The sequence below is a fragment of the Scardinius erythrophthalmus genome (genome assembly GCF_964197995.2).
Source record: "Scardinius erythrophthalmus genome assembly, chromosome: 8".
NCBI lineage: Eukaryota > Metazoa > Chordata > Actinopteri > Cypriniformes > Leuciscidae > Scardinius > Scardinius erythrophthalmus.
This window is the reverse complement of record NC_138228.1, coordinates 46,332,241-46,349,118: the sequence shown is the minus strand read 5'-3', so window position 1 is coordinate 46,349,118 and position 16,878 is coordinate 46,332,241. Positions and strand designations below refer to the sequence as shown.

At 39.1% G+C, this 16,878-nt stretch overlaps 1 protein-coding gene across 1 annotated transcript; it reads right to left on the bottom strand.

The window, feature by feature from the left end:
- Nucleotides 1-16,300, bottom strand: shkbp1 (SH3KBP1 binding protein 1). The gene is made up of 18 exons (XM_081373245.1): nucleotides 16,092-16,300; nucleotides 15,785-15,838; nucleotides 15,588-15,633; nucleotides 15,382-15,455; nucleotides 15,199-15,257; nucleotides 15,021-15,101; nucleotides 14,773-14,940; nucleotides 12,649-12,739; nucleotides 12,377-12,567; nucleotides 12,145-12,260; nucleotides 11,938-12,025; nucleotides 11,159-11,275; nucleotides 10,159-10,329; nucleotides 7,895-8,050; nucleotides 6,889-6,985; nucleotides 6,208-6,392; nucleotides 3,939-4,065; nucleotides 1-1,504 (listed from the first exon to the last, which is right to left on the bottom strand). The coding sequence occupies exons 1-18, from the start codon at nucleotides 16,142-16,144 to the stop codon at nucleotides 880-882; spliced, it is 2,499 nt and encodes an 832-aa protein (XP_081229371.1). The 5' UTR covers nucleotides 16,145-16,300; the 3' UTR covers nucleotides 1-879.
- Between the last annotated feature and the right edge of the window lie 578 nt (nucleotides 16,301-16,878).

Genomic DNA, 16,878 nt, shown 5'->3' with positions numbered 1-16,878 from the left:
AAACAAATTGTTTGATATTTTATGATTATAGTCATGTAATCACAGTGTCTGTTCCCAATTTGACCAGTGGGACTTTTTTGTTTACAGATACTTTTAGTGAATTTTAAGTAAGCGTTACATAAAATAAGTATTCATTTAAATTCATCTATGTTTTGTACATCTTATTTTCTACCATTATATATTTATATATGCCCACCCTGCTCTATAGATATCAGTATTAGCATTGACTATTAAAAACAAAGTTAGCAGTCGAGCACAATTGCATAACCCTGTTAATCTGAACAATGTTCACAGATATTGGCATCTGAGAGCTCATGCTGTAATATTAACCAGAGCTCAACTAACCAGAGCTCAACTAACCAGCAAGACGTACTAAACAACAAAGCCTTGAGAAGCTGAAGTGTGTAATGTCTGCGCCAGATGGAACTGATAAACCAATCAATAATTCAGAGGCTGAAGAGACACACCCCTGATCTGCCATTGGCTGGCTAAACACACAGTCCCGCCCCCAAACTCACTCGATTGGTTGAGCCAGTGTTGCTGATGCTCTAGAGCCACAGTGTTCCTACGTTTCAGTGATTTTCAGTTGTCTCCGCATATTTACGCTTGGGAAGTTTATAATCGCGCAAAAACATAATAATCAGCTTTAAAGCTTGTCCATTTTTGTATAACAAGATTAAACAATCCTGCCCTCACATTAACATGACCAATAAGTGTCAGGAGTAAATATAAAATCACATGTTTCTTTGTTCAAAAGAAAAAGTTACGGAATGTGAATATTCCCCTCATTTACATGCGATAAACATAATCTCATAACTCCACATTCAATATTATAAGGCACACTGTGATACTGATATATTGTAAAGTATAATACATCTCTCAGAAGCTGGTTTCATTCATATGAGGTTTAGGGCTGGTGGAAGGAGGAGAGGCGGGGCTTTCTGGCCCGGGTGCGTTCTCATTGGACGGGCTCTCGCTGGTCGGAGAGGTCAGAGGTCGTCTGGGAGACGTGGGCGTTTGTGATCTAACTGGACTGAGGGGTGAAGGAGACGCGTTTGGCGCCGCAGGAGCTGGTCTTCTCATGCATGGTGCTGATGATGATGATGATGATGATGGTGGTGTTGATGATAAGCACGGCGCTGGCAGGGCTGAGAACGACGATGGTATTCTGAGTCCGAGCCGGGCCTCGAGCTCGCTGCACACCGCTAAGCTCCGCCTCCCCGGGTCCAGGCCGCCCGCGTCCGAGCACTTGGCCCGCTCCTGACAGCGCTCCACGAAGCTGCCTCTCCGGATGGCCCCGAGGCCGTCCCGGTCCCGGCCCGGGTGAGGGCTGCTGCTGGCGCTGCTGGCCAGAGAGGACTGGCTGAGGCCGAGGTGGGCCGGCAGCTCGCGGGGCTTACTGAAGGGAAGCAGAGGGACCTGACGAGGAAGACTGCCGGAAAGAGGAATCGGGCCCCGGAAACCAGCGCCCGCTCGAGTGCTTTCACTGAACTGAGACTGGAGGCTGTGGGGAAACACGTGAGAGGCGAATAAGCAGAGATAGAGCCAAGCACTTTGTATATTATTGATCTGCCGGCATTATAAACAGTTAATCGGCTGATGGAAAGTTCCCTAACTCGCCATATGGTAAAAAACTGCAATAGATCTAATGGGATATTTAAAGTAGTTTTACAGCAAATACTATTAAATACATAGACTTTGGAAGTAAAAACGAATGATTATCGTATAATTTACAACAAAAAAATTAAAATAACTTTTCATAATGCTTATTTGGGGACACTTAATATTCAACAATATTATTAATCTATTGCATTGACACCATTATATGAGAGCTGAACTGAGCTGGACGGTGACATCACGGTTTTCTCCAGAGCGGCTATAAATACAGTACCAGTCAAAAGTTACTATTTTTAATGTTTTTGAAAGAAGTCTCTTATGCTCAACAAGCCTGCAGTAAAAAAAAAATAATATTAATATTATGAAATATTATTACAATTTAAAATAATGGTTCTCTTTTTTAACATACTTTAAAATGTAATTTATTTTTGTGATGCAAAGCTGAATTTTCATCAGCAAGTACTCCAGTCTTTGGTGTCTTATGATCCTTCAGAAATCATTCTAATATGATGATTTATGATCAATGTTGGAAACAGTTGTGCTGCTTAATATTTTTTTTATAACCTGAGATACTTTTTTCAGGATTATTTGATGAATAAAAAGTTCAAAAGAACTGTATATATTTAGAATAGAAATCTTTTGTAACAATATACACTACCGTTCAAAAGTTTGGGAACAATAACTTTTTTTTTAAGAAATTAGTACTTTAATTCAACAAGGATGCGTTAAATTGATAAAAGGTGATGGTAACGATTTATATTGTTAGAAATGTTTTTATTTTGAATAAATGCTGTTTTTATGAATAAATGCTGTTAACGTTTTACTCATCAATGAATCCTGAAAAAAAGTATTCCAAAAATATATATTAAACAGCACAACTGTTTCCATCATTGATAATAACTGAGTATCAAATCATCATATTAGAATGATTTCTGAAGGATCATAAGACACCAAAGACTGGAGTACTTGCTGATGAAAATTCAGCTTTGCATCACAAAAATAAATTACATTTTAAAATATATCAAAAAAGAGAACCATTATTTTAAATTGTAATAATATTTAATAATATTACTTTATTTTTCTGCAGGCTTGATGAGCATAAGAGACTTCTTTCAAAAACATTAAAAATGGTAACGTTTCCGAACTTTTGACTGGTACTGTATATAAATAAATAAATGAACTAAATTAATAACTTTTTTACAACAAAAATGAACCATCACTGAGCTTTAAGCTGGACTGTGACACTATTTTCTTCTGGAAACAGACTGTGTTGCATTATTCTCCTGTTATCTCTGTAAAGCTGCTCTGAAACACTCAGAGCTGTAAAAGCGCTGTATAGATAAAGCTGACTTGACGTACAGGACAGAGAATATAAGTTTAATACTAGAACTTCACTCTGTGTAAAATTGTTCAAACTGACATTTTAGTGATGGGACTGCTTATCTACTCAGTCTGGATGATGCAGTAATTACAATCACAGGGTTTCTGCAGGTTTTATGAAGGTACTTTTAAGACGAAGTAAAGAAAATGTAAGGAATAATTGAAGGCAAAACAATTACATCAATATGTTCTCTGTCTGAGAAACACAATGAGCTGTAGTAGCAACTCTTCAGAGTTTGAAAATACAACTTCTTCCTACAGATATGCAGGATTACTTGTTCACTCATTTTACAAAGAAGTGGCTTTAATCACTCTATTCCCAACCAATAGAATATGGAAATAACTTTTACTCGGATCACTCAGCAGAAAAGTATTTTATCTTCACAGTCTTCCAAAATGTTTTCCAGTGCAAACGTCTAACGATTCTTAAATCAAGATACATTTACTAGAGATACAAAATTACATTAAATATTAAGTCTTGTTTTGTGGTATTGGAAAATAGGACAACAACATTTTTAATAAATGTATGCAACATTTAATGCGATTACTTAATGAATTTAAGACATTCTGCTCTTATTTAAGACCTTTTTAAGGCCTTAATTTGTGTAAGGGCATTTAAGTATAAATGAAATGGTTAGTTCACTTAAAAATGAAAATTCTGTGATCATTTTCTCATCCTCAAGTTGTTTCAAACCTGTATGAATTTCACAAAGGAAGACATTTTGAAGAGAGTTGGTAACCAAACAGTTTCAACAGCGATCCATCAACTGTTTGGTTACAGACAATCTTCAGAATATCTTCCCTTTGTGAAATTCATACAGGTTTAAAACAACTTGAGGATGAGAAAATGATGACAGAACTTTCATTTTTAAGTGAACTCTTCCTTTACTGAACCCGTGTCCTTTACATATAAGTGTGGGAAGGTGTGTGTGTGTGTGTACCTGCACATAGAGTTGCGAGAGGAGTGTGTGAGAGAGGCCGCGGGACTCATGTCTGGCGTTCGGGTCAGAGCCAGATCACACTGGTCCAGAAGCTCCAGAAGCTCCTCTTCAGTGGGACCGCCCAGAGCTTCAACACACACACACACAAACTTATGATTACAGCACATACACTGCATTTCACAGTCATTATCACACGGCTCTGTGGAATACTTGATTCTGATTGGTCAGTCGCTCCATCCAGTGGTGTGTTGTTCCCAGATAACAACGGCTGAGAACAGAAACACAGGCTCATCCGGGTCACTGGAGTCGGCAGCGCTATACGCTCGCTACGAACGGGTTTTCTTCATGGAAGTTTTGCGTTTGGTGAGCTAATAAAATATTAAAACTCAGTCGAATCAATATTTTGTGTAGAGTTATTTAATTATGCCATCCAGTATCGTGGACTCGCTCTCTCTCTCGTTTCATACAAACGCAGCAGCGGCCATTTTGTGACTATTGTTTTGTTCACTGTTGGATTATAAGATACAAACAGGCACGATTTTAAAACAGTTTAATCTGAATTCAATATATCTGTGACCTCCATAATTATTTATGTGTTGAAATGCTGTGTAATAAGGTTATGACTGTATACCATATCTCGCCGCTGAAACTGCTCTCTCCACGGAAGCTCTGCGTTTAAGAGCTGATAATATATTTCAACTCAGATCAATATTTTGTGTCTAATTATTTACTGATGTGGCAATTAGCCGTGTAATAAGCGGGATAGTGTACATCCAGCCGGTTATTATCTCAGAATAAACCCCTTCAGGTGTGTGTGTGTGTGTGTGTGTGTGTGTGTGTGTGTGTGTGTGTGTATGTATGTGTGTGTGATCTCAGAATAAACCCCTTCAGGTGTGTGTGTGTGTGTGTGTGTGTGTGTGTATGTATGTGTGTGTGTGTGATCTCAGAATAAACCCCTTCAGGTGTGTGTGTGTGTGTGTGTGTGTGTGTGTGTGTGTATGTATGTGTGTGTGATCTCAGAATAAACCCCTTCAGGGGTGTGTGTGTGTGTGTGTGTGTGTGTGTGTGTGTGTGTGTGTGTGTGTGTGATCTCAGAATAAACCCCTTCAGGGGTGTGTGTGTGTGTGTGTGTGTGTGTGTGTGTGTGTGTGTGTGTGTGTGTGTGTGTGTGTGTGTGTGATCTCAGAATAAACCCCTTCAGGTGTGTGTGTGTGTGTGTGTGTGTGTGTGTGTGTGTGTGTGTATGTATGTATGTGTGTGTGATCTCAGAATAAACCCCTTCAGGTGTGTGTGTGTGTGTGTGTGTGTGATCTCAGAATAAACCCCTTCAGGTGTGTGTGTGTGTGTGTGTGTGTGTGTGTGTGTGTGATCTCAGAATAAACCCCTTCAGGTGTGTGTGTGTGTGTGTGTGTGTGTGTGTATGTATGTGTGTGTGATCTCAGAATAAACCCCTTCAGGTGTGTGTGTGTGTGTGTGTGTGTGTGTGTGTGTGTGTGTGTGTGTGTGTGTGTGTGTGTGTGTGTGTGTGTGTGTGTGTGTGTGTGTGTGTGTGTGATCTCAGAATAAACCCCTTCAGGTGTGTGTGTGTGTGTGTGTGTGTGTGTATGTATGTGTGTGTGATCTCAGAATAAACCCCTTCAGGGGTGTGTGTGTGTGTGTGTGTGTGTGTGTGTGTGTGTGTGTGTGTGTGTGTGTGTGTGTGTGTGTGTGTGTGTGTGTGTGTGACGTGTGTGTGATCTCAGAATAAACCCCTTCAGGTGTGTGTGGGTGTGTGTGTTTGTTTGTGTGTGTGATCTCAGAATAAATCCCTTCAGGTGTGTGTGTGTGTGTGTGTGTGTGTGTGTGTGTGTATGTATGTGTGTGTGATCTCAGAATAAACCCCTTCAGGTGTGTGTGTGTGTGTGTGTGTGTGTGTGTGTATGTATGTGTGTGTGATCTCAGAATAAACCCCTTCAGGTGTGTGTGTGTGTGTGTGTGTGTGTGTGTGTGTGTGTGTGTATGTATGTGTGTGTGTGTGATCTCAGAATAAACCCCTTCAGGTGTGTGTGTGTGTGTGTGTGTGTGTGTGTGTATGTATGTGTGTGTGATCTCAGAATAAACCCCTTCAGGGGTGTGTGTGTGTGTGTGTGTGTGTGTGTGTGTGTGTGTGTGTGTGTGTGTGATCTCAGAATAAACCCCTTCAGGCTGATGAACACCCCGCGGATCACCCTGTCGGGGTTTATTCTGAGATAACCACCGGCTGGATGTACACTAATGCGCCTATGCTCACCTTTGATATCCACTTTCCCAGCGATCTCCATTGCCGTGGTGAGGTCCCACATCTGGATGCTGCCGTTGCTGTGTCCGCTGAAGAGATACCGGCGGGGCCTGGAGCCGATGCGACTCGATCCCTCACACTCATGCACCACAAACGCTGTGATGGACGTCCCGTCAACTGAGCGCACCTCACACACCCTTCAAAGGGGAGATCACGATTAGCACCTCCCACAAGTGTTGCTCAATACGCAGTCCAAGGATGTCTTCTAATCAGTTCATTTAAAGGGTAACGCTTAAAGTCGTACAAAATCTTTCTTTTTAGTAAACTCTGTGTGCACAAACAATGTTCTCAATGCTTCATGTGTAGAGCCCCTGGTGACACTTCCAGCACAGTTTCATGTTGTGTCGAGCCTTCTTAGTGTTTTAAAAATAGTGATTTTTGATGCTATCATAGAAGTTCCCCATTCACTCCCATTCAAAAGGCATTTTGACCGAAAATGAAAATACGGTCAAAGTTAAAAGTGGCGTTTCCATCCTAATTATGCTTTTAAACAAAAGTTTGACTCGGGTAGATTAACAAAAAGACCCTAGGTTACATTTTGGCGAGAGTTACGCTTTAAGCAGTCAGAAGTGTTACTGTTGGACATGTAGTTTGTGTAGAACAACAGTTTAATGGCGGTTATATTAAACTGACCTCTTCCCATTGGAGGAGAGCCTTACGTAGAGTTTATCAGTGTCAGGAACCACACGCTGGATGAACACCTGCTGCTCGTCACGCTCCCCGTACGGCCCTGCAGGAACAAGCGGCAGGCACACATCTGACCCAGGACCAGTGCAGCACATAAATACATATACTCTAGCGGTCAACATTTTGGAATAATACGTCTTTGAAAGTGTCTTCTGCTCACCAAGACTGCATTTATTAGATCAAAAATAGAGAAATCAGTAATAGTGGGAATTTGTTTTATATTATTTATTTTAATATATAGTAAAGTAGAATTTATTCCTGTGATCAAAGCTGAATGTTCAGCATCATTACTCCAGTCTTCAGTGTCACATGATCCTTCAGAAATCACTCTAATATGAGGATTTGATGATCAAGAAACATTTATGATTATTATCAATGTTGAAAACAGTTGCTGCTTCATATTTGTATAGACTGTGATGCACTATCCAATTTAAAAGTTTGATATAAGATGTTTCGTATAGGAAATGAACACTTTTATTCAGCAGGGACACGTTAAATTAAATAGATCAAAAGTGATAGTAAAGATTTTAATGTTACAAAGGATTTTGTGTTATTAAATAAATGCTGTTTATGCAACTTTCTATTCTATATATAAAAAAAGGCAGTTTCCACAAAAATATTAAGCAGCAAAAACGGTTTGCAACATTGATAATAATAAGAACCATTATTAATAATTGAGGACTAATCATAACTGATAACTGAGCAGCAATTCATCATATTAGAATGATTTCTGAAGGATCATGTGACACTAAAGACTGGAGAAAATGCAGCTTTGCTCACAGGAATAAATCACTATATATCACAATATAAAACAGTTGTTCTAAATTATAAAAAATAATAAAATAAATCCAGCCTTGGTGAGCATAAGAAACTTCCACTGAAAGATCTTAATTATTCCACACGTTTGGTCCTGAAGCAATGAGGCTGTTTGAGAATGATCATTTCACCGTACCGATTTCAGTCCCGGCAGCGCAGCCTCCATGACCGTCGATGTCGTCCAGTGAGAGGATCTTGAAGGAGGTGAGAGGAGTGGAGCCAGGCTGGGTGGAGATCATGCCTCGAAAGCGCGTCACCGTCCAGGTCCGGACGTGATTGTTGTCTGCACACACTGCATGGAGGAAGACATATCAGCATGAAACGCTGAAACCCTATTGTAATTGTAAGGATTTGTAAAACTGATCGTGCAGGCCGAACCGTAAGGCCTTGAGACTTGACCAGATGGTAGGCCTCAATTTGGGGACAACCTATCAGAGTATGACCCCGATTGGCCCATAGGTGGCGCTACAGCAACCAAAAGTACAAAATCACTCATAACTCTTGTGTCTAGTGTCTTACACCACTGTGATCCCTGGTGATTCAAGGCAGACAAAATGTGTATCTCCAATTTCAATTTAGAAAAATTTTCTGCTATGTCGAATTTTGTCCAAAACCTACTTTTGCGAACTAGTCCCTGGTTTTTCGCCCGATCGGAACCAGACCAGTCTAGGACAATTCTCTGTACTCTCTAGATCAATAATTATTGAAAAAAAAGTTTAACTTTTGCATTTGGATAGCTAACATTTTATGGAGATCGGACCATAGGTGGCGCTATAACTGTTAAAAAGCTTTAAAAACCACATATTTCATTAGTAAATTGCCTTATCTGCTTAAAGGCCTTAAATGCTTGAACCCCGATAAATGCTGCTTGCTGCTTTAATTATACTAGTGATTTTACACCTTCTATCCGCACTGTATTCTGCATATGTGATATGTGGAGCACAAAACCAGTCACATGGGTCAATTATCTGAAATTGAGATGTATACTAGAGGGCTGCAGTGGGATTGAGTCCCGCCGGGTCCCGCGGGACCCAACGCAAATCTCGCGGGAGAGGGCGGTTTGAACTTTGCTGAACTTTTTTTTTAAAAAAAAACACTGCGGGATCGGGAGGTAGCCTTGCAACATGATGGAGATGTCAATAATGGCGCTTTTCCACTACACAGTACCAGCTCGCCTCGGCTCGGCTCGACTCGACTCGCCTTTGTTTGGTTTTCCACTGTGTAAAAGTTGTAACTGTATCTGCTTCCAGGTACTTTTTTTCGTACCACCTCCGGCGGGGTTCTGAGCGAGCTGAGGCGATACTAAAATGTGACGTGAAAACACGTGCAAAAAAAATCTAAATATTGAGAAAAATTAAAGTTGTTCATTTATGTTCAAGATATTGCTGCATTCACTCACAAAAATATTTGTTTTATCTATTTTTGGTAGTAAATTTACTAAATATCTTCATGGAACATGATCTTTGCTTAAGGCGAGACACGGCAGGCAAAAACATCGGGTTTTTTTTACTGGTCAATTTTGAGATTTTTGGATATTTGTCTTCAATAACATGTCTTCTTTCAGACTTGTGTTGAAAAAAAGTCTGAAATACACATTTACGTCTTTATTTTACTACACGGTGTCTGTGCGCGTCTGTAGATTTCTCATAAATTCAACAAAAGTTGGCGTTCTTAATCCTCACGCTGCTCCTGTCATCACACACCGCTGGAAAGCTCTCTCTCTCTCCTGTACAATGCTGTCGGATCCAAATATGGTCATTTCCTTTTTATCAGCAACCAATCGTGAAAGTAAAAGGGCTGAATGCGCAATCTCATTGGCTGATGATAAATCTTTAAAGCCCGTTTTCTCAAAATGACTTTTCTCTCCGAAATCTCCACTTCAGTAGCACCGATATACACTAAACTTTCCAGTCTTGTACCTAGTTATATTATGAAGACATTTACTGAGGGATTTGTAAATATATTATTCCTAGCCTGATTTATATAACATTTTATTCCAAAAAACATGGCGAAAATATTTTTTTAAAGGCTATTGACAGTATATTCTGAATTACAGGATAACGTTTTTCGTCATTTGTTTTTTTAAATATATGCAAATTAGTGCATATTTAATTAGATATTGCCTAATTTGCATACAGAAAACTTGTAATACATTTGTTTCTCATCTTAATGTAGGTAATCAACTGGGAAAGTTTCATGGTGCTATCTGCTAGTTACATTTTTTACCCTATTCACCTGTAGTGTCTCGCCTTAATATCCTCATGATTTTTGGCATAAAAGAAAAATTGATCATTTTGACCCATACACTGTATTGCTGGCTATTGCCACAGATAAACCCGTGCGACTCGTGACTGGTTCTGTGGTCCAGGGTGACACATGACCGAGGCATGGCCTCCTCACCAGAGATGAGGTGTTTCTCAGACAGCATGATCTTGGTGACGGGACTGCGGTGAACAGAGAAGGTCTGGAAGAGCTGGGGACCGGATCCCACCGTCTCCGGATGCTGGACTATGACACGCACTGAGCCTGAGCTGGTGCCGTACGCGATCTCGATCCAGTTCCCACTGTCACCTGAACAAACACACTCATCACACACATGACACAGCACTGTGAAGAAGAACAAGTGTGCTTAATTATGCTGAATGTGCACTTGAGTTTCAAATCTTAAAAGTATATATATTACAAAAAACTGTTCTTGCAGATAATATAATATTAATGAAATCACTTAAGTACACTTAACTACAATGATAAAGATAGATCTACAAATCGTTCTTAACATAAAAGAAAAGCAGAGTCCACACCACAACTATAACGATAATTTCCAGATAAAGACACTGACAGCCAATCAGAATCCATCGTGCTTTAAAGAGCTCGAGCATTTAAAGCGGCAGACGACAAAACCGCAGCGCACACTTATAACATCGTGAACGATCACATGCGCTGGTGTGGACGCTAATATAGTTGATCATAATCAACTTGGTGTGAACGGGCCAGGCTGGCGTGTGTGTGTGTGTGTGTGTGTACTTGTACAACTATCTTTGTGAGGACCAGTTTGAGTTTTAGACCATTGGAGTGAGGACAAAGAGAGTAAAAGTGAGGACATTTTGGCCAGTCCTCAGTCTCTGAGAGCCTTTAAAGGCCTGTTTGAGGGTCAAGACTTGGTTTTAGGGATAAGGTTATAATGAGGTCAAGGGTCGGTTTAGGGTCAGGGGTCGGGTTAGGCACTTAGTTGTGATGGGTAAGGTTAGGGTAAGCGGCTAGAGACTGCATTGTGTCAATGAATGTCCTCATAAAGATAGATGTACAAGAATGAGTGTGTGTGTGTGTGTGTGTGTGTGTGTGTGTGTGTGTGTGTGTGTGTGTGTGTGTGTGTGTGTGTGTGTGTGTGTGTGTGTGTTACTTGTTTTGGGCGTCAGGTAGACACTCAGAGCAGTTATAGCATCTTCAGTGGGATCTCGGTACAGCTCGGTCACCAGCAAATCATTATCCTTCATCCGCAGCGGGAACTTCTGCACATCTGAAAGAGGATGGGTGATGACGTCAGTGATGAACATCGGAACAGTCATGAACACACAGTAGAGCTGGACGCTATTCTTTAATGTATCCCAATAAATGACAGCTTCAGCAAGTATAAGCTAACGGCATCCAGTACATCACAATATCACTGTCTTAGCTTCAAACTCAACAATAAACTGTTTATATTTTATAACCCAGTAGAAATGCCTTTATTAGTGATTACATGTGAATAAAAGCCTAAATTAAACATGCTAATCATATAAAGCAATCGTGTCTCTTCAGAAGACTTGAGTTAAACCGTCATAATTCATATGGATTTATTTTACAATTTCTTCATGATTGTTTTGAACTTTTGAAACTTTATGATTGTTTTGAAGCATCAGAGTTTTGGGTGAACAGCTGGACTGTCAGTCGAGGTTTATATTTGGTTTAAATCGTCAGTTGTATTATACTCTGTTAGTGCTTTGGTTGTGAGAAAAGCGCATAATAAATTAAATGTATTATTATTATCTTTATTTGTGTTTTGAAGATGAATGAAAGTCTTACGGGTTTGGAATGGCATTAGGGTGAGTAATTAATGACATTAGATTATTTGATCTGATTATGCATTAAAACTTGACAAACATAAAACAAAAGATTATTCCGGTTTGATCGTCACTTTACCTATATAGTAAATAGATCCATTATTACATCCCAAAATGAGGAAAGATCCGGCTGTGTCACAACTGTTGATGGGAACAACATCCTGGTTCTGCACAGAATGAAGACATCATGAAGTGAGCACTTCCCTTAGTTTAGATGCATCAGACGTAATGTGAACAAATGCAGAAACATCAAACTAATCCCGAACAGTCCTGGAGCTCGACGTACCTGCCAGTGTTTGGTGACGGCGTTCCAGACTCCCACTTTACCCGTGTGACTGGTGGCAATCAGCTGATTCCCCACAAAGAACAAAGCCTCAACCGGCACATTCAAGCTGAACACACCTGTGGATCAGAACACACACACACACACACACACACACACACACACACACACAGATCAGGAACTTTGCTTAACATTTACACATAAAAATAAATAAATGTATGATATAAGAACGTACCAATTTCATTGCCATTGCCATCAGGGCAGATCGCCCACAGAATGATCTCAGTGCCCGACGCCACAGCAACCATCTTATCGTTGTCTCCCAGTGAGCCGCCCATGACCTTGGCATTCAGAGCCACCCTGTCAATCACCCAGTCCAGTCGAGGGCTGGTGAAGACCTGCTGCCATCCAGTGGACTCTTTGACCCTGAGCGTGAGGGATGCCGTATGTCAATGTGTGCATCCAAATCATTTCTATTGGTGACGCATCTTTACAGAGAAACCCTACCTGTAACAGACCACAAACTGGGCATAGCCCACGGCGATCCAGTTATGATGACCACATATGATCCTGACCATGCCTGGATCCGAGACCGGACCTGAACAAGAGCACACGAGGACAGAAATTTGCAGAAATTAGCATTTTAAACTGGTATGAACTAAGGGTGCACACCCCTTAAATGAGTCAAATATAATGGATTAAACCACAGTAGAATTGAGAAAAATAGAATGCAACAAATCAGAGTAGAAATGAGTAAAGTAAATCAGAGTAGAATAAACTAGGGTAAAAATTATTTGAGTAAAATAGAATAGAATAATCCAGAGCTGAGAAGATAAGAATGACTAACTGAGTAGAAATGAGCAAAATAAAACAGAACTCAATATAAAAAAATAGAATAGAATAGAACCAACCAGTAGAATAAAACAGAATAAAATAAAGCATAGTAGAAATGAGAAAAACAGAATGCAAATCAGAGTAGAAATGAGTAGAGTAGAAATGAATAGAGTAAATCAGAGTAGAGTAGAATAAACTAGAGTAAAAATTATTTGAGTAAAATAGAATAGAATAATCCAGAGCTGAGAAGATAAGAATGACTAATTGAGTAGAAATGAGTAAAATAAAACAGAACTGAATACAATAAAATAGAATAGAACAAATCAGAGCAGAAATTTAGAGAATAAAATAGAACCAACCAGTAGAATAAAACAGAATAAAATAGAGCATAGTAGAAATGAGAAGTATATCCAGAGTATAATGGAATAGAACTGATTAGAGCAGAACTGAGTAAAATAGAATAGAATAAACCAGAGATGTAGGACTGAAGAGTAGAAATGTGTAAAGTAAAACAGAAATGAGTTGAGAATAAAGCAAATCAGAGTAGAAATTAGGAGAATGAAATAGAATAGAATAGATTCAACTAAACCTAAAAAAAAATGAGAAGAACTGAGTATAATGTTACAGAACAGATCAGTAGAACAAAATCAAATAGAATAGAGCACATCAGAGTAGAAGAGCTGAACTGAGAAGAGAAAAACAGACTAAAAAAAGAAAAGCCAGAATGAAGTACAATAGAATAAAACAAAACAGCATAAACCATGCACAGCAATTAGTAGGATAGAATGAAAGTGAGTAGAGTTAACCTGAGTAATAAAATAAAATAGAATAGAAATAAGTAGAATCTAGCAAAATAGAATTGAACCAAGTAGAACAAAATAAAATAAAATAGAATAAACCACAGAATTATGGAAGATTGTTTCCGCCACTGAATAATAAATAAATAATGATAATTGCGACTTTTTATCTCACAATTCTGACTTTTTTTCTCACAATTGCGATATATCAAGTCAGAATTGTGAGAAATAAAGTCGCAATTCTGAGAAATAAAGTCGCAATTGCGGGATATAAAGTCGCAATTCTGAGAAATAAAGTCGCAATTGCGAGATATAAACTATTCTGAGGTAAAAAAAAAAAAGTCCGTCTTTTTTTTTCCTTAGAATTGGACTTTATATCTCACAATTGTGAGTTTATATCTCACAATTCTGAGAAAAGATGTCAGAATTGTGAGATATAAACTCGCAATTATGTGTTATAAAGTTATACTGTTATACTTTTTTTCTGACTTTATTTCACGCAATTCTGACTTTATAACACGCAATTCTGACTTTATAACACGCAATTCTGACTTTATAACACGCAATTGCGACTTTATTTCACGCAATTCTGACTTTATATCTCGCAATTCTGACTTTAGAACACGCAATTGCGACTTTATTTCAAGCAATTCTGACTTTATAACACGTAATTGCTACTTTATTTCACGCAATTCTGACTTTATATCTCACAATTCTGAGAAATAAAGTCAGAATTGCGAGATGTAAACTCGCAATTGTGAGATAAAAAGTCGCAATTATCTTTTAAAATGTTTTATTTTGTGGCGGAAACAAGCTTCCATACAGAATAGAGTAAACCAGAGGTGGAAAAGAATAAAATAGAGCTGAGTAGACCACAGTTAATCAGCAGAATAGAAAATAGAATAACTAAAAGTAAACAGAATAGAACAAAGCATGTCAGAGTAGAATGGAATATAACATTATGTGGAACAGAATTGAATAGAGAAGTAGAACAGAACACCTGGCACTCGCTCCTCGATGACCGCTTTACCCAGAATGCCAGCGTTGCCCAGGTTCGGTGGCATGGTGTTGCTCCTCCTCACAGGGGCTCTTTCCACCGGCGCCGAACGGCCACCCATGAACTGGGGTCCTGCCACGCTGTGCCTGTTCCTGCGCTTCACTGGGTACACTGTAACACACACACACACACACACGTGTTCATGACTGAAAGATGCAGAAAGGCGTCGTCAGAGCTGGTGTGTTCTGTACCTGGAGGCGGCAGGTATCCATTAAACAACACGTTCCCACAGGAGGAGCGATCCAACTCATCACACAACTGCAGCTTTCTCACTGAGGAGGAACACACACACACACACACACTGAACCTTCATTTCCTTTCATAAACACATGGATAACACCATGAGAATGACGGCGGCGCAGATCTTACCCAGCGGCGTGATCCCATAGAACTCTGCCTCGTGCATTAATAAGTGAACCTCTATGGACCTGCCATAACAACACTTTCTATAATAAGAGACTTCATTTCACAGAGTTAAATAATCCATATCACCGTTAACAGACTATCTAACACATTTATAAAATATACAAACTATCTGACACACTGGTTTACCTGGGGTGAAGCTCTTTCGTGCGCAGGAAGTTGAGAATGGGCGCAAACAGAGATGGATCTCTGTCAATGAAAATCTGAAAAGACAGATTTTACATAATGAACATTTCAATGGCTCAAAGAGTAGAATATAAAATGTAAAGACAGACTGATCTGCAACATATATTATTATTATCAGCAGCATATGAACGGAAGAGAGTAAACCTTACCGCTCCTGTCTCATCTTTCAGTGTTGATATCCGTCCACTTAATAAACTACACAGAAAATAACAATACTTATTTATTATGTATGCAGCTGAAATTCAACATCAATTTTTAAATGTCCTAATGAGACCTATGACAAAATCTCGGTAATCATAGAGGAAGGAAGGGTTTGATCAGTTTTAGCTTGATCTGACACACAAACCTTGAGAAGAAGGAGTCGGGAACCCAAGTCAGAGTCTGTCTGGAGGTGCTGAACCTGAGTGTGTATATTCACACAGAGAAAGAGAAAGAAAAGCGGTTTGAGGGTTAGAGATCAGGCCTTTCTGCTGCTTCTGTAGGTGTGCAGATGTTCATTACTGTCTCAGTGAGCGGGATGATGCTGAAACGCTACTGCAGACTAGGCCTAGGTGTTATGAAGACTACACTAAAGTGTCTAACAGTTCTTAAGTGTGTTAATGAAGTGTGTGGCTTGTTTCGAGCAGGATATACAGTTGCTTCAATACACAAACCTTTTGCCCCCGACGTTAAGATGAATGATTTCTCCAATCCTCGCCATGATCATCGGTTTCAAGGCAAAACATTCATATTGTATTGGATATTTTAATAGGTATTTATAATTTCGTCATGATGAAAGCTATTTACTTGTACTAGCCGTTGTAAGGAAACAGCGAAAGAGCGGATGTTGCAAATTACTTGCGGAAGTGGAAAGGCTCTGTATGTATTTCAAAATAAAAGTCATTGACTATATAATATAAACCTCATAAATGCCTTCAAAGAGACTGATCTGCAACATTATTATCTCTTATTATCAGCATATAAACAGAAGAGACAAAAGAAATGTAAGTAAATATAATTATATATGATCAACCAACAAAAAATAAATAAAAAATAATTAACCTTAAACTAAACATTACTTCGTATGAGTTACTTTGTTTGCAGCTGGAGTCTCAACAAGAGCCCCTCGCTTTCTAAGGTGGCTTTTGCAAACTTGTAGCATCTGTAAAAGGGTATTTTAATGTCTGCTTTCCTTTAAAGAATTCTATTTTGTTCCCCTAAATATTTGCATGACTTCAGAGGGGCAATAATCTTCGTATGTGTGTTATGAGTTGCTCACAGATCACATTTCTCATGCATAACAACACACATAGATATATACACCTATGAACAACACAAAGCACTGCTCTTTGGGCATTACGGTATTCACATCTTTTGTGTTTTTTTTATTTATTTATTTTTATTTTATTTTTTGTGTGTTTTCAAAGAACTTCGTGAAGAAATGAATGCATCCAGATGTAT

Bases quoted from the DNA above. Each gene is read 5' to 3' on its own strand.
- shkbp1 (XM_081373245.1), bottom strand. From the start codon at position 16,144: ATGATCATGGCGAGGATTGGAGAAATCATTCATCTTAACGTCGGGGGC. The intron at 12,568-12,648 runs GTAGGGTTTCTC...CCTCACGCTCAG, and splicing joins CAGTTTGTGGTCTGTTACAG to GGTCAAAGAGTCCACTGGAT. The intron at 8,051-10,158 runs GTGAGGAGGCCA...TCCTCCATGCAG, and splicing joins TGAGAAACACCTCATCTCTG to TGTGTGCAGACAACAATCAC.